The sequence below is a fragment of the Sus scrofa genome, chromosome 14 (assembly GCF_000003025.6).
Source record: "Sus scrofa isolate TJ Tabasco breed Duroc chromosome 14, Sscrofa11.1, whole genome shotgun sequence".
In the NCBI taxonomy this organism is placed as follows: Eukaryota; Metazoa; Chordata; class Mammalia; order Artiodactyla; family Suidae; genus Sus; species Sus scrofa.
In genome coordinates, this window is record NC_010456.5 from 98923152 (window position 1) to 98941488 (window position 18337).

General features: G+C 36.2%; 1 protein-coding gene across 9 annotated transcripts in view; it reads left to right on the forward strand.

Annotated features, from left to right (window-relative positions):
• A1CF (APOBEC1 complementation factor) overlaps positions 1-18337 on the forward strand; it is an 81778-nt gene that overhangs the window by 14567 nt on the left and 48874 nt on the right. For 2 of the 9 annotated variants that reach the window (XM_021072458.1, XM_021072461.1), the window contains exons 2-3: positions 7825-7958; positions 10133-10276. The exons of 3 other annotated variants lie outside the window; for them this stretch is intronic. In XM_021072458.1, coding sequence (XP_020928117.1) covers positions 10178-10276 — 99 coding nt within the window. In that variant the 5' untranslated portion in view covers positions 7825-7958; positions 10133-10177. Of the gene's footprint in view, positions 1-7824; positions 7959-10132; positions 10277-17822; positions 17847-18337 lie in introns of those variants that run through there. 4 more of the 9 variants (XM_005671251.3, XM_021072460.1, XM_021072462.1 and 1 more) reach the window with 3 other exon arrangements.

Sequence of the window (18337 nt, forward strand, 5' to 3'; positions counted from 1 at the left end):
CCTTGTAGTAGTCTTTTACTAGTTATAATAGTGTATGGTTGATTTATTTATTTTTAATGAGAATGAATGATTACAATATTTCACTATTTAGTATGATGTTTTCTGTATGTTTCTAACAAAAATCTCATAGGTTTAAGGATTTTTATTCTATTTCTAACTTGCTAAGAGTAATCTCTGTATTCTTATAATAAATGCATCATGTTTATTGTATATTAGACTTTTGATATTTTGCATATACAGTTCACACCTATGCTTGTGATATTGGTTCATAGTTTTCTGTTTTGTAACATATTTGTCTGGCTTTGTATCAGAGTTATGCTAAACTTGTCAAAATTTCATAAGTTGTCTGTTATTCTCTGCTTCAAAAGGTTTCTATAATAAAAAAAATTATTAAGTATATAAAACTCATTTAAGAAAACTTAAAAGTTTATAAAACTCACCCAATAAAAACATCTGGACCCTGTGTTACTTGGGAGGAAAACAATGAATTTTTTCAACATAGTTTACAGTTATTATTTTATTCAAATTTTTAATTTACCCTTGAGGCAATTTTGAAAATTCAGTTTTCTAGGCAATTGGCTACTGAATCTAATTTTCAAATTTATTGATATAATTTTTTTCTTTAAAAGTCTTTTGATCTCTGGTTTATTCATTGTTTCCTTTGTTTTTAAAATAGTTTTCTCCTTTTTACCTCGTCAAGATTGACAGAGATTTACCCATCTCTTTGATTAGTTCTCACATGTGTTTATCAGGACTACAGAGTTTTCTGCTTTATTAATTTACTTTTTAAAATTATTTTTAAAACTCTTTCAAGATTTCTTTTAGCCTCTTTTGTCTTTTCCTAGGCTCTTTAATCAATTGACTATCACTTATTAGGAAATATTGAAAACAACAAGTTTCCTCAGGACAGAACCTTCACCACATCTCAGTTTTTGATGACTTGTTTACATTGACATTCATTTATTAACATAATTTAACTTATTTCTTAGATTAGAGTAAGAGCTGTATATGTATATTATGGAAAACTAAGTCATATAAGCAAGAATGATAAAAATAATTTGTTAATGCATGACCCAGGTACAACCAGTTATCCTTTTATAATCAGTCTTATGAATATAAAATCATAAGTCTTATGAAATCATGCTATACATTGTTTTGTAACCTGTCTTTTCTTACTTAGTTATATTTCACAAATATCTGCCTAAATATGTTCTATTAGAACATCAGGTTTATTCTCTGAACTGTACCACTGCTTAGTCATATATTTCTTTATCATTGTATATTTAGATTGTGTTTAATCTTCATTACAATATTAACATGCTTTGTGAGACACCACACACACACACACACACACACACACACACACACACAGAGAAGACCTTACATTTTTCCTACTGAGAAAAGAAAACAAATGAAATAATTATATTACTAAAGCAATATGAAATTCAAGATAATACATTAAAAACTGCACATCTTTTCACTTCAGACAGTTTCTAGAAAGGAGAATAACAATTCAGAGAACCACAGATGATGGCTAAAAATCAACCAAAGCAGCAGATAAGGAACAAATACTGTTTACCAAGTATCTTCTATATGCCAAGCACTTTGTTAGATGCCTTCATATCCATTATCTGATTTATTTAATCATTTGTTAAAAAAAAAAGGAAAAAACATTTAGTATCATTGCTCCTAGTCTTATATAGGAAACAGTGTCTTGGAATACTGAAAATCATGGTGGCACAACTAAAATTTAAATGCAAGATTGTCCTTCTCTAAAAATGTGAAACCTACTATAGAAGAACTTGGTCAATAATTACAAGTAAAATTAATATATCTACTACAAACAGCTTTTCTTTATTGTAAGCCTTGTCTAAGTCCAAATTGACCAGTTCAGTTAAATGCATGACTCATTATTAATATCTGAATAACATAAAAGAAATTCCGATTAATTTGATTTTTTTTTTTTTTTGCTGATAAATATTGCTTTTTAAAAATAAGATGGCATGGAGTTCCCGTCGTGACTCAGTAGTTAACGAATCCAACTAGGAACCATGGGGTTGCGGATTCGATCCCTGGCCTTGCTTGGTGGGTTAAGGATCCTGCATTGCTGTGACCTGTGGTGTAGGTCACAAACACAGCTCGGATCCTGCGTTGCTGTGGCTCTGGCGTAGGCTGGTGGCTACATCTCCAATTAGACCCCTAGCCTGGGAAGCTCCATATGCCTCAGGAGCGGCCCTAGAAAAGTCAGAAAGACAAAAAAAGTTTAAAAATTTTAAAAAATAAAAAATAAAAATAAGATGCCACATATTATGACTTTGGGTGATGTTTTTACGGCTACAATTTGGAATTTTATGTATGTATATTTTCTATTAATTTTGCTACAGCTCATGAAGCATGGTCAAATAAAGAGCTATCACATTAATTCACTTCCAAAATGAGCTTAGGATTGATTGTAAACATTTTTCCAAAAAGGACATTAGAGCTAGTTTATATTTTTTTTTATCAATACAAAGTAATTTTTACTTCACCTCATTAGGTAAATATGTAAACTTTGGTCATAAATCCTTCACAAACCATTTCAATACAATTCAGAACTTCTGTGTAAAATTCTCAGACGATATTAGAAGGCTGAAATTCATGATAAAACCACTTGCTCAACTTGCATGTTGCATAAGAGTTATGTTCAGCCTACATCATGCGACTTCAGTGCACAGTAAGACATTGGGGAAAGACTGGATTTGGTTTGGAGAGGTCCCAATGGCAAGTGAAGCTACAACCATCAATTTGAAATGCACGTGGGTACATTGCTAGTGTAGACCCCCATGTCTCCGCATTCACAAAGAACACGTCTCCTCTGCTTCCCAAGTCAGAAACAGCCTTACTTCCCATTCAGTATTCCTATCTGTCCACTTTGGAAAAAACAAAATAAAATTGAAATAATAATATTAATAACACTACTCCACTTCCTAACTCTAAATTGTCTAGAACAGCGCCTGCCATTGTGACCTATGACAGATATTAAATATTTGCTGAGCTTTTTATTAAAGTTGAGGATAATTACTTCATTTAGTTTTCCAACAAGAAATCTAGCTTAGTTCTCTTTCTTTATCCTTCATCTCCTTCTGGTTCTTCTCTGCCGATCAATCACCATCAACCAGCTTTTGCTTTTCCAAGCTACTCTTTCTTCGCTATTTAAGTGCGATTTTTCCACTGTGTACTTCTCTTACCTTTGTCTCATGTCTTGCCTAATTTACTATTTTGAGAGACTTTAAAAGCAAACAAATAAAAAAATTGTTTTGCCACTCTCTCTGTTTCCTAGCTGCCAACTCATGTTCCACTAGGGCATTAAGATTTTCCCACATTGCCATAACTTCAGGCACATCTAGATAATAAATATCACCTAAAATGCACTCAAAGTCTCAGATTTTTCCTTCCACAGCCTGGTTCTGTATTTGAGCCTTTGGCTGCACCCACAGCATATAGAAATTCCCAGGCCAGAGATCAAGTCTGAGCGGCAGCTTCAACCCATCTCACAGCTGCAGTAATCCACTGTGCCATAGTGGGAAATATAAGCTCAATTTTTATGTACAATTTTTATGTATAGTTTTCTTCTTTATAGATTAGGATTATAATTTAAGAGCAGCAGACAGTATCTTCCTGATAGCTCTACATTTGGAAAAGTCATCATCTACCCCCTACCTGCTTCTCTCTTCCCTCTTCCTCATCTTTGTTCCCTGCTACCTTCTCTGAGCCAGGACCCACTGGCACTGGCGCCATCAGGGTCAAGGGTCAGGAACAGCAACTCTGATCTTGCCCAATAGTGAACTCTGGAAATTTCTATTGATTAGTCTCAGCCAAGTGATGAGGTGAGCTGTTCGCTCCAATCCACCAGTGACTTTCAGGAAGACAGAAATCTTAAACCCCCAACACCTTTTTTTTTTCCCCCATCAAATAGGCACTTTTTTTCTTCATCGAATGGGCACTAACCTTGCAAATATAAAAACAGAAAGGCAAAGAAAAAAAAATTCCAAAGGTTAACTCTATTTTTCAATCACTTGGCATTTAAAATTTTACTCTTATGAAATTTTTCCTCTCCCAAATATGATGGCACATTCAAAAATGCAGAGAAATCACTCAAATCAATTTCTTATGTAAAGCAAATTCATTCTAGGACAGAACTTGGCAGGAAGTGAGTGGAACAAGAATAATGATAAGTGTTAGGAAATTTGATGCAGAATCATTTTACTTCTGATCCAGTCACTATAATTTGTAAAAAGCTGATCCAAGGTCTTCTGTTTGTTCCACAGGTATTTATTGAGCACTTAGCGTACTGTCAGGATAAGCCTTTTGGGCAAAGATGAGTACAGCATAGTCCCTACAATCAGGAAGTTCATAATTTAGTTAGGTAAGCAAATAATTATAGTGCTCCCTGCAAAAACCAAAGGATATACAAGCGTTCTTGAGAGCATTAAGGACGTGGCATCTAACATTACCCACAGGGAGTATCAAAAGAAGCATTACGAAGCAGACAGCATTTCCATCAAGTCAGGAAGTATTAACAGGGCCAACTACTAATTGTGATGATGTGAGATGAGAGAAGGGAAAGGAAGGAAAGTGAAGGGAAGAGAAGAGAAGAAAAGAAGGGAAAGGGCCTTTGAAGCAGAGATCCCAGATGTATAAGAAAACATGGGAATTCCTAGTGGTAGGTAGGGTATGTGAACGACACTAGAAGGGGAGTCTGGGAGCTAGTCCAGAAGAGATGATGTATCATGCTAAGAACTTGGGACTTCATCCGCCCTATAAGAGGTTTTGCAATTCTACACCCTTGGAATTAGAGATTAATTAAATGCTAATTAAATAATCAAATAGCTAACACTTCCTGGGCAGTTATTAAATGTCAGGAGTCACTTTAAATATGAATACATTTAAAATAGTTAATCCTTAAAAACAACCCTATGAAGTGGGAAATAATGTTTTCCTAAATTTTATGTTAGGAAACTGAGACTCAGTTTCCCCTGAATGGAGGCAGAGGGACAAAAGAGGGGAACATTTCTACACAGCAGGTTTGGTGGCGAGTACACATTTGAACAAAGTACTTCTTTGCTAGGAAAAAAGGGGATGAGGAGACATTAAGGGAAGACTAATGAAAGTTGGCAGAGCTGGAAGAAACCTCTGGTTTTTCATATTATCGGCCCCTCCCTCAGCCCATTTTTTAAATGATAAAGGAGAAGAAGGGAAGGAAACTACACAGTGTCCAGCAGGACCCTTCTGACATCTTTTTGCTATTTCTCTTCTCCACTTCTCTTCTCCAGCATGAGTGATTAGTACCAGCAGGAAATCAGGTGGGAGGACCTGCCATATACTGGGCAGAACTAAATACTTCACAGGTGTTTTATTATTTTATTCTCACATATAGCAATGTCACAGCTTGCCTGTTACCCCAATTCACAAATGAGCAAACAGATGATGGGGAGAGGAGAGCCCATGATTCTTTAAATTCTCCATCCACCGTCCATTTCCTTGCCCCTTTCTTCTCTCAGCCTTCATTATCTTGATAATCGTGCTGTTTCACTAACCTCTGGAATTTGTTATGGCACAGTCTCTGAGAAGTTGCAGTCCTTGGTGGTTGCCTCTCTTTTTTTCATTTTATTTACCTATGCCTGACATTAATCCAGCATTTACTATATTCCAGGAACTTTTCCAAAGCCCTCTCAACACATTTACCCATATAATATTACAACCCTAAGAGAAATCCTATTGCTTCCTCAGTGGAAGATACTGAGTTACCGAGAAGTTAAGGAACTTTTGCAGGGCACACAGTTGAACAAGGTCTAGTTTCAGGAGCTGCATCTCTGTTCCGGCTTCATCCTACTTGACTTAGCAGGACTTGGCACACCTGACCACTTTTTTACATATAATGATTTTTATTTTTTTACATTATAGTTGGTTTACAGTGTTCTGTCACTTACTCGATCTCCAAATCCTTTTCCCACTTGGCTTCCAATCCACCTCACTCACTGGGTTTACCTCCTATCTTTCTGCTCACTTCATCTCATTCCCCTTTGCTGATTCCTCCTTGTCTCCTCAACTTCCAGAAGTTGGAGTACACCAGAGATTGGTTCTTGGACCTTTTTTTCTCACACTCAGTACCTAAGTGATATCCAATTTCACAGCTTAACCATCACCTCTCTGCAGGTAGCTGCCAAATCAACATCTGCTGGCTGTAAATATCCCATAAAATTCTGACTCATATCGAACTGTGCACTGGACCTCCTCATCTGATTAGCTAATGCAAATCTCAAAAATCAACTTGCTTCCAACCAAGTTCCTGCTCTTCTTCCAGGAACCTGCTATTCCTGGTCTCAGCTGTGGCAACTCTATTCCTCTATCTGCCCAGGTCAAAAAACTGGATGTCATCCTCGATTCATCTTTCTCTCACAATGCATCCAACTCATCTGTACAATATATTCCAAGACTTGATCATTCTGCCTCCACTATCACCACTCCAGTCCAAGCTACTATTACCCCTTACCTCTAGATGTCGCTGTGTCTTCTAACTGGTCTCACTGCTTCTCCCCTTGGCCCCTCCAACCCACTAGAGTTGAGGTACCACCTCCAATGCAAAATGTAAGAGGCATCAAAAAAACTCAGGAATAAAGGCAAATGATATTTTAATGCCATATTTTTTAAATCAAAATTAATGCAAAGAATCCATGGTGAACAGAAGGCAAAAAAGTAAATAAAAACAGGACTAGCACGTTTGCCTTACTTCCCTTGCCTCCCTTGAAGTCCCAGTCCTGCACCACCCACTTCAATGTGTTCTCAGTGGTTAGAGTGATCCTGTTAAACTTAAGTAAATTCTTCACATCTCAGGGCAAAAGCCTAGGCCCTTACCACGTCCTACAAGACCCTTCATGACCTGGTCCGCCATTATCTCTCTGACCCCAGCTGCCAATTCTCTGCTCCATCCTCTCCACACAGTGTTTCATCAACAAGCTCCCACCTCAGGGCCTTCACACTTGCCAGACTGTCCTCCTGGAATGTTCTCCCCCAAAGACATTCCTCAGTTCACCCAGAGCCTTTCCAAAGTTCACTGTATCAGGACCACACTATCTAAAATTCCATCCGCCTCCCAACACATATACGTCATTCTTCCTCCATTCTTTACTTTTTTCTCCTCAGAAATTAATGTAAACACAGTGTGCATTTTGCTTATTTGTTTATTCTCTCTCAGACCCACTATAAAACTCCATGAGATTTTGAGGCGAAAGGGGTTCGTCTTGCTCTCTGCTTTATCTCTAGTGTCTCAAGTAGTCTTGGATAATAGTAAATACTCAGTAAACAACTTTTGAGTAAGTGATAAATATTAATGAGCACTTTCCTTTAGCACCAATGGCCTTAATGCCTGCTATGTATAAGTTCTGAACTCTATTGTCTCAATAAATTATACTGGGAGCTACTCTTTCAAAATGCTGGGTCTCTATTCTCTAAAGCAGAAATGGACATAATACTGTAAATTAACTACACTCAAAAAATAAAAACATAAAGTGAAATAATTTGACCGTTAAAAAAACCTAAAATGCAGTACTCTCAGATCTTAGGAGTTTACAAGGTGTTAAATGTGCAAAACTTTTTTTTCAAATTCACCACATTTTTTTTGATAAAAGTTTGACTTGCTTAAGAAAATATTTATCCTGGATTCAAGTTCACCCCCTTAGATTAGGTCAGTGTTGAAAGAGAGGGTTATTTTTGAGAAATCAACATTGAAGATCAAGTGTCTATTGTGGCAAAAATCTAAATTTTGTGTCTATGTCCTGATTTCAGGTGACTTAATACCATGTTGAGCTGTGGTACAGATTTTCTCAATAATGTCAAAGTGAACCTATATGTGATCAAAAGTCCTTTCTGATGTCAAAATATCTTTAATCATCTTTACTAATAATTAACCCAAACTAAAGGTAGGTTTTGCAAATAAAGCCTGTCATTTCACCATAAATTGCTATCTCTTGATGGAGAAGATGAAGTTCAGCAAAAAATAAATCTACAACTTGGTTGGAAGATAATAGACTTTGCCTTTGAACATCTGTAAGACACGCAAGACTAACCTCATCAAACCCCAGTCCGTCCGTGAGCCTATCTGCTCTTTCAGGTTAAGTCCAGCACTGAGGGAGCATTTGAGAGTATCCTGATGAAAAGACAATTTTAATAACATTTGGGAAAAGTGAAAGTGTTAGAATTAGTCTTAAAGGCTAATATTCTTTACAAATCTTCAAAATGCCTTTTGTAGTTTTATTCTTAAAGAGGATTTATATTATTTTTATAGACGTGTCTATGGCTGTATTTACCGGAGGTTTAGGATTATAAATTGACTACAAGTTTCATTTTGCCTCTATCTTGTCGTATCCATAGAAAGAGGATTAATACTAGAAATGTGTCTGGAAAGCTACATGTCCAACCTGAATTGCTACCTATCTATTAAACCCACCACAATTAGAAAATACTTTTCAATTTGTCTTAGTCAAGATACAACATTAGGATGAAAACAAACAAAACAATGCCTCTTGCAAAGTAACAGACACAGAAATTGGTGTTACCTGAGTTAGCCAAATGTTCATAAAACACAGTGCCCTAAAACTAGGCAAAGAGTGAAGCGGGCACACAGACAGAACTAACTAAATACTTCTTGGGAGAATGAGTGAAAACAGAATTGATCTGGGTCAGAAGCCAGAATTATGAGAAATGTCCAGGGCAAGAACAGCCATGCTTAAATATGCAGAACATGAAACTGTCCTATTCTTATAAGAGCTAGTGAATATTCTCACTGGAATCTCATTTTTTTCCCTTTGGTATTCTAAATTATATTGAAGATATTACTTTCTAGATGATGCTTGTCTCTTAGTTTGGGAAGCATTTTATTCTTTAACTTCAATAATAGGATACTTTGAAGCTGCATTGTACTGAAATGATAATCTCAGTTCCACTTTTGCCACCCAGTTTTTTACCATTTGCTACATTGTTAATGGTCTATTTATTCTGAATCTTTGAATAAAAATAAAGCAGTATAGGAAATCCCATTGTATAGGACAGAAAAGTTTTTAAAGGGCCTATAGTGAAATACACTAAATTTGCATGATTCAAATCATTGTCAAAACAGGCTTCCTTTGTCTTGGCTGGCAGCATACATCAAGCAGAGTGAAAACCCAGCACAGAAACTTCACTGAGTCATTTCTACCCTAACCCAGCAGGTCATTGCCCTCCCCTCTGTACACAGGAGCCCCCACAGCCTTGCAACACCATGGCCTGGGACCTTCCCCACGGACATGTCCTTCCCCTGGAATCTGTTAATTTGAGCAACCATCATATTTGGAATAGGGGTTTGAATCATATTCCTAAGTAGAAAACACAGATAATAAAATGCTGAAGTTACGTGTGTGTGTATGTGTGTAAATTTGGAATTCCTTAGATTTTACAAAAGACTTCATGTCCTCTCCTGAGTGGTCTATGTGGTATATGACCCAGGTGCCAGTAGACCCTTCCAACACCACTCAAGAGGGTCCACTGTTCTTGTTTTATGAGAACCCATGTGTGACATTTTCATTTCAGAGTAGTTTGCATGATGACTTTAGTATAACTGATACCAGCACACTCTGATTTAGAAATTTACCTTTGGAGAATGAGCAGATAAATGTCTTGGGTAACACAGAGAATAGATAAATGAAGCAAAACCCTTTGGAATCTTTTCACAGTATCCTCACTGATTTGATTTAGTGACTATGCTATTTTTCCGCATCTACAAGAACCATTCTGTATGTTCTTTTAATTGACAAGAATGAATTTGTTTTTGATCATTTAATGACAATCTAAAATAACTGGATTGAGAAATACTGGACTTCATTCTAAGTGGGAAAAAGATATCATTCATTTTTGACTTTAAAATTTCAACTAAAACTGAAAAAAATTAAGCTCTTTTTAATGAGGGCATATAACTGGGCTTGTTAGCGGGTGACTGTTAGTTACTCTAAACTTAATGACTCATTTATAGAGAATGTTTCCTAAAGATGTCCTTCATAAAAAGGACAAATTTGGACTTGGCAATAGTAATTTACTTAATTTATCTTAAATTTGGTTTCAGTGAGCAACCCTAATTAACCTGATTTTTTGCTGATAATCACTCTCAATGGAATCAAATCACAAATCCGGGGATGGATTGAGCGGCACCCAGAAGGAAGCAGCCCTCCGCGCACTGGTCCAGCGCACAGGATATAGCTTGGTCCAGGTAGGAACTTCTTGTGACATCTGCTGAGACTCACCACTGCATTCACAGAGTGATGGGAACAACTAGTGGCCCAAAGGTGCAAAATGCGATGGGTCAGTTGTATACCTCTTGAGATGGATGTTCCTTTTCAGGAGGGGGGAAGAAAGCTGGATCCTTTCAGTTTTGTAGGTGACTTGCAGGTGATGTTCTTTCTCCTCTGGGTTATCAACTCAATCTTGCCTTGTCAGTCGGAAGCAGAAATAGCATTCACAGTCATGAAGACGTTCACAGTTTTGAAAGGGCCAGTGTCGTCTAAGAAAAGGCAGCTGGAATTTACTACCCAGGACTTTCAATGAAATAGAACCAAGATGGTGTTCCAAAATTCTGCAGAAAACAAACTATGCAGGAAGTAGCCTTAGTTTCCAGAGATTTCTGAATGTATATGTAATATGACTTCTAGATAAGGAATCCACGGACTGACCATTTGGTGAGCCTAGCTAGCTATTCTAGGATGCTTGTTTGTTTTGGTTTTTGGTTTTGGGTTTTTTTTTTTTTTTTTTTTTTTGGCTTTTAGGGCTGCACCTGTGGCATATAGAGGTTCCCAGGCTTGGGGCTGAATTGGAGCTGCAGCCGCCAGCCTATGCCACAGCCACAGCAATGCCAGATCAAAGCCACATCTGCGACCTACATCACAGCTCAGAGCAATGCTGGATCCTTAACCCACTGAGCAAGACCAGGGATCAAACCTGAGTCCTCATGGATACTAATCAGTTTCGTTTCCACTGAGCCACAGTGGGAACTCCCCAGGCTGTTTTTTCACAACACCTACCTAATCAGGTTAGGATATATAAAAATTTGTCTCCATGTTCAGGATTTTTGAAAAGGAAAGAAGAAAAAATATCCTAAAACTGTTTACTCATAGCCATTGGTTTTTTTAAGAGTTATCTGTAATTTATTATTGTCTTTATGATAACCTCATTGAGAGAGCTTATGATACATTGAAAAGCAAACTAGAATGACATATAAACTGATTATTTGAAGCAATAATGTTGCCTTCTTAATGTTGTTCTCTTTTACATAGTAAAACTAAGTATTTTAATTCTTAGCTATTGTCTCTCACCCACATACTTTCCAAACTTAACATAAATCTCTGTGCTAAAAGAATATGAAACTCATATATGGATAACAAAATATACAACAGTGCCTTTTATGACGTGTTCCTTTGTCAGATCAGTTGAAAATTAAATGTATATTTTCCAGCAGTCTTAAAAGGCATAGTATTCTATGTTAGAGATAATATGATGCTCAAAGATATTTATAATTTTTCACCCTAATTAAGAATATTTATTTAAGCTTTTTAAGATTTCAGAAAGTATTGTTTCATGGAAGACTTCTAAACATTTCATTTAAGTCGAGGGAGATACTAATGTATTATCAATTTTTAATACTTAATAAAGTCTATTTTGGTATCATTAATAAACTTTTAAATGCCTTGATCTGCAAATTTAATGTACTTCAAAATGAATGCCAGATTGTAAGTTTGTATGCACTCTTCTCTCATATAAAAGGGTATTTCATAATCCATAGAGAAAATTCTTTGAAGTTTGCACTCTATAAAAATATACACTTAGCGTAGTAATTTTTTCATATTTGCTCAGGTACAGTTAGTTGCAAAGGTTTTTCCTTTTGCAATCAGCAATTTCATAAATGTTATAACTCAAAAATATTTTAAATCAGTTTATCTTTTTAACTTTTTTGTATCTGAAACATGCATGAAAAGACAATAGTAGTGGAAAGCATTTAAATCCTTTTGAAAAGGCATTTGTCAATATTCATGCACAAGGATATTCCCCCTCCAGAAACAAATCTCTAAAGATCTGAAATACAATGACAAAAACATATATAAATCTGTTTAGTGGGACACTATTTCTAATATCTCAATATCATAAACCTAAATATATAAAAGGAAATTATAAACTGAATATCTAAATATGTTCAACAAGAAGAACTTTATGAGAAATAATCTTAAAATAATGTAAATTGCCTATTTAATTTTATTCCAGGCACTGGTTCTTTTTTTTTCCCCCAGACGAAAATCAGGGCAAGTCTCATGATTTTTCTGGTAACTTTCAGCTAATAAAAGATCCTCCACTAAATAATTAATATGTCTAGTCCAGTATAATAAAAACTTGACTTCATTCAAAGTTAAAGCAATTTCCCTTCCCAAATATGTCAGGGCAGAGGGCAACTTTTATTTGTTTCTCCTCTGTGATTTCAGAAGTTCAGCTTCCTACCCCCGTTTACGCACTAGAATTCCTGCCTCAGTTGAAGCAGAAGGGAGAGATAAAAGCAAAGAAGAGGGGACAGGAAACTTTTTACTTGGCTTATCTTGGTCCTGGGCCTGGCAGGTGTAAAAGCCTGGCAGGTGTAAAAGCTCCTGAGATCCTTGGAGGGTCATTACACAAGTCCTTAATTCCACTGCCAATGGTCCCTCACCTGGCTACAGTTTGTGCTGGCTAGAGGCCACTTTCCTAGGCTTCAATCTCTTTCTGCAGAGCTTTTTTTTTCTTTTTTTGTCTTTTGTCCTCTTAGGGCTGCACCAGCAGCATACGGAGGTTACCAGGCTAGGTGTCTAATCAGAGCCGTTGCTGCTGGCCTACGTGAGAGCCACAGCAACACCAGATCCGAGCCGTGTCTGAAACCTACACCACATCTCAGGGCAATGCCGGATCCTTAACCCACTGAGCAAGGCCAGGGATCGAACCGGAAACCTCATGGCATATGGAAGTTCCCAGGCTAGGGTTCAAAACAGAGATGTAGCTGCCGGTCACAGTCACTCAGGATCCAAGCCGAGCCTTTGACCACAGCTCATGACAATGCTGTATCCTTAACCCACTGAGCAAGGCCAGGGATCGAACCGGAAACCTCATGGCATATGGAAGTTCCCAGGCTAGGGTTCAAAACAGAGATGTAGCTGCCGGTCACAGTCACTCAGGATCCAAGCCGAGCCTTTGACCACAGCTCATGACAATGCTGTATCCTTAACCCACTGAGTAAGTCCAGGGATTGAACCTGCATCCTCATGGATACTAGCTGGGTTCATTACCGGTGAGCCAGGATGGGAACTCCCTGCAGAGCTTTTTTCAACACTCCAAGCATCCCTCTTGGAAGAAATGGAAGATCACCCCCAATTCCTACATGTGGCCAAATTCTCATCCCCTGGAAACACACATTCTGACCCAGTAAAATCTGCAAGGGCAGGTGACACAAAGCAAGCACCTCTCCTTCAAACGGACACCAAAGTATTAGGCCAACAATGGCTCACCTTTACATATTTTAGGAGGGAGTTATCCCACCAGCCTCCTGTGTTCCCAGCTGTAAGGAGAACATATCAAGCTCTCTGAGTGGTTTCCTTACTCCTCTCCCCTGCTCTAGGGGAGCTGAAAACACCTTAAAAATACCTCCCACTTAGGAGACACTACGATTCACAACACACCATCAGTGAACTTCAAATATCTCTGAATCAACTCCAAAAATTCCTCTAAAATTCTTTGATATATATTTTTTTAACTTAGGGATGGGGAGGGGTAGAAGGTGTTCAGTTAAGAATGTCAAACAGTTACATAATTTCCCGCTACCTCCTTGTCCTGTTTGGTGGTCCAGTGACAGTTTCACATCCAAACCAGAGGCCAAAAGAATTCCATTCCATCTTAAAATCCTGTTATAAATGAAATAGCATTCAGTCACTAAGTGATCATTTAGACAAATCTGCAGGACATAAAATTTTAACATATTAAAGCTAAGTGAAAAGTTTGCAAATAATATATTTTAAAAAGAGACTCCAGGAGCAATGGGGATCATTTCATAAATCTAATAATTGAAGAAGATTTGCATTAAAAAAAAACAATAGGGCTATTTTACCTTTATAATTTAAAATGTTTTTAACTAAAATACCCCTAAAATATATAGTCAATGTGCATATTACTTTGATCTTATATATTCAACTACATTGAGAAAATATTAATAATGAGGATTTAGGTCACAGGTTAAAAATAATTACAAAATAGTAAACATTTGTTGGACACATACCTTCTAACTGCTTTGTGTCTATTAATGTATTTAATTCTAATAACAACACTATGAAGTAGTTAATATGATCATCTCCACTTTCCAGATAAGGAAAACAAGGCCCAATGAGGGTAGGTAGCTTGCCCAAGAGTCATACGCCATAATTCTACTGTGATTGGCCAAAACTTCTGGCAAAATTTATAGAACTAAGAACTGTTAGAATGTTATCTTTAAGAATGCAATTTTAGAGACTAACATGCCAGAGCATACTAAAAATTTTTTGTTGAGCTTAAACTTTGCAACATGATTCACCTTAAGTAATTCTTATCTGTTAAGAGAATAACTATTGAATCATAAATTTTCTGGTAACACAGAAACCTAAAATTCTGAAACCTAGCTATTAAGATCTAAAGCCTCTAATCAAGACGGAAATATATACAGGACTTGGTTCAATCATTTTGAGTGAATTGGAAAATCCCTTCTGATTTTGGCTAAAAAGTACAAAATCACCCAAGACTTCAAATCAGAGACCTATAGTTTAACCTAGTCTCTATCACACACAAGTATAATTTCTTTTTAATTCTTTTTAAAATTGATGTATAGTTAATTTGCATTGCTGTGTTAGTTTCAGGTGTACAGCAAATTGATTCAGTTGTATACATATTCTTATGTATACATATTTTTTTCAGATTCTGTTTCATTATAGGTTATTATAATATATTTAATATAGTTGTCTGTGCTATACAGTAGGTCCTTGTTGTTTACCTATTTTAAATATAGTTGTAATTATATGTTAATCCCAAATTCAAGTCCTTTAACTGCTCCTGGCCTTAGTTTCCCAGAAGGTTGGCTAGAACCTATTCCACTCTTACTCAAGATTTTGTGACTCAGTCTGCTCAATCTAGCTAGAAAACTAGGCTAACTGGAAGAGGAAACCAATGCGTACTGAGACACAGGTTCAAATTCTTTACAATTTAGGGAAAATCCTTCAGCCTTCTTAGTATTTCAGTTTTCCTATTCTGGATTAGAGAAAACATGAGTCTCATCATTAAAAAAAGAATATCAGGTTTACTTAAAAAAAAAATCTGCACAAAAATAAAGATAATTATATTACTACAATCCAGGGAACTTGCCCATAAATGATATTTTTAAAAGTTATGGCAAGTTATAGGGTTGAAGGATTTGCTTCTGCTGTATCTTTGCTTTCTCTGATATTGAATACTGAATACTTGCAAAACAAGAATTCAAAATAGAGGGTGACTGATTTGTGCTTTCTTATCACTAGCAGGACAAATACAGCTGTCAAAAATAGAATTTTGCAAGTTACTTAATAACATGGGCCAGCCTTTTATATCCAAACTGATGCAATAAAACCTGCTTGTGAGGATTTGAAAGTATGCTTTGTGATGTCATTTTTAATAATAATTGGATATCTTTAGCTATTGACAGCTAAAATTTTTACCAAAGTTCTTTAAAGGATAAAAGAACCTTAATGCTATACTCTGCATATAGAAGGTCAATAAATGTTATTGATAAAAATTGTGTAATGTTGACAAGTTAAACTTTCAACTTAGTTGCATTATGCCACATAGATTTGGGAAGTGTGCCACAATGTTAGCTTGTAAACAGATTTTGTCTCCAGGCAATAGAATTGTGTGTGGGGCCTTTTTTTATCCCTCTACACTCTCACTCTTAACTGTACTTCCTAGATTTTCTACTACCATATATTTGAGAGTCAAAAGGAAAAAAAAAAATCCCATTAGATGATCCTTTTCTCCACAATGCATTACTAATGTGGGGTATAACATCTGTGACACGTGATGCTCCTTCCATCTGGAATTTTCTCCTTAACACTAGGAAAATACATTTTCATAGATGAACATTTTTGGAAAACTTTCCACCAATGTTGAGTCAGTCTACATCATTTTTAATTCTACTACAACTAAAGCTAAATATATATTTAATAAAGATCACCCTCAAAACTTTTAAAAGTAGACTCAGGATACTTATATATTAAGTGATTTGAAATATGGTGTGTATTAACACTGTCTAATTACCCTATGGATATAACTTATTTTCTAAAAGTCATTACAAGACAATGTGGTATGATAGTCCTATTGCTTGCTTATCCCAGTGGTTGTCCTCAACAAACAGCTTTCTTGTTTTTGTTTTTCTGTTTGGTTTCCTTAGTTCCTATTTTTAAGTTAGTGTTAGGCCTTGGGATTATAGAAATATATAGTGTAGCAGCTGGCCTAAAATGCATATATAGCTGCAATAAAATTAATTTATCAAGAATTTAAAAGGACAACTTAAGACTGCATTAAATGAGCAATATAGCTGTGTGTTACCTTTCTGTTTAGAGCCTTAAAACTGCCCACAGTCCCTAACCTAAGGAATGAAGACAAATATTTAGAAATAAGGATGTTCCTCATAGTGGAGCTTAAAAATATTTGGACATATCCTAAATGTCCAATAAAATATTACTGGTAATATAAAATATGTCACCTGTATATTTCCGAATTATATAGTCACGTAAAACTGATTTCAGAGACATGGAGAAATGTGCAAATTTTAATATTTAATTAAAAATCAGAATGCAAAACTGTACATATCAGTTTACAAATCATAGTTTAAGAAATATTCGCACATGGAGTTCCCATCATGGAGCAGCGGAAGCGAATCTGACTAGGAACCATGAGGTTGCAGGTTCGATCCCTGGCCTCGCTCAGTGGGTTAAGGATCTGGCGTTGCTGTGAGCTGTGGTGTAGGTCACAGATATGGCTCAGATCCAACATTGCTGTGGCTGTGTCGTAGGCCAGCAGCAACAGCTCTGATTAGACCCCTAGCCTGGGAACCTCCACATGCCACAGGGGCAGCCCCCCAAAGGACAAAAGATAAAAAAGAAAAAGAAATATTCACACAAAAATATTGGAAGGTAATAAAATATAATTTCTGAGGGTAGTTTGTTCTTTCTTGGGCTCATCTTATTTTCCAAACTTTATAAAGTTAATAGTAGAGATTATTTTAAGTTTTTACTTATTTTTAGGGAAAAGAAATCTCATGAAATAGAAAAAATTTCTAAGAAGCATTCAATTAGGAATAGGAAAGTTGGAAAAATTTCACGAAGAAAACTTCATTGTTGAAGCTGGATGACAGGTGTTTGAGTTCATTGGGCTAGTCTTTCTAATTCTTTATATATTTGTTTTGTTATGTTTAATATTGATATAATCCAACTCTTTCATTTTGCAGTTGGAAAACAAGCTCCAGAATTATACAATTCAGTAGAGATATAAGCCAGAGATCAGCAAAATGACCCATGACTCAAATGTGGCCACAGCCTGTTTTTGTTATGTTTGCAGGCTATGAGTGGCTCTCACAATTTTAAAGGATTTTCTTTTTTAATCCTAAATTATCAACTATCTGGCCTTTTACAGAAAAAGTTTGCTGACTTCCAACTCCTATCCTTCTGTTGCTCTGTTAGAAGTTAATTCAGAGTTTCTAAAGAAAACTTCCTATAACATGGGTGAGTGTTTAAGATTCCTTATAGGTAGGGGGAGCACCCCACCTTCTCTGACCCACTCAAGACTGAACCCTTATTCATTCACTTATGCATTCATTTATTGATCCCATAAAGAGAGACATAGCACTTGCCTTCATGAAAATTACTCATGGGAAGACAGAAAATAAATGAGAGACAAAATAGTGACAGATCATAGTAACTGCTATGAAGGTCATAAACCAGATGGAGTGACAAAATGATGAGTGGTCTTCTAAGATGACATTGAAGATGAGACTTAGATGATGTGGGCAACAAACATTGCAAAGAGCCAAGGACAAAACAGCATCCTTAGCAGAGAGCACCACTTGGATTGACCAAATTATTTATAAAATGTCTTCCCTTTCAGCATGGAAGACATTTTTGGGTCTTAATTTCAAAAATCCAGTAAGAGTGAAACTGATAAATAAAAAATCAGTGCACTTCATCCTTATCTTCCTTTTTCTTAATCAGCCATC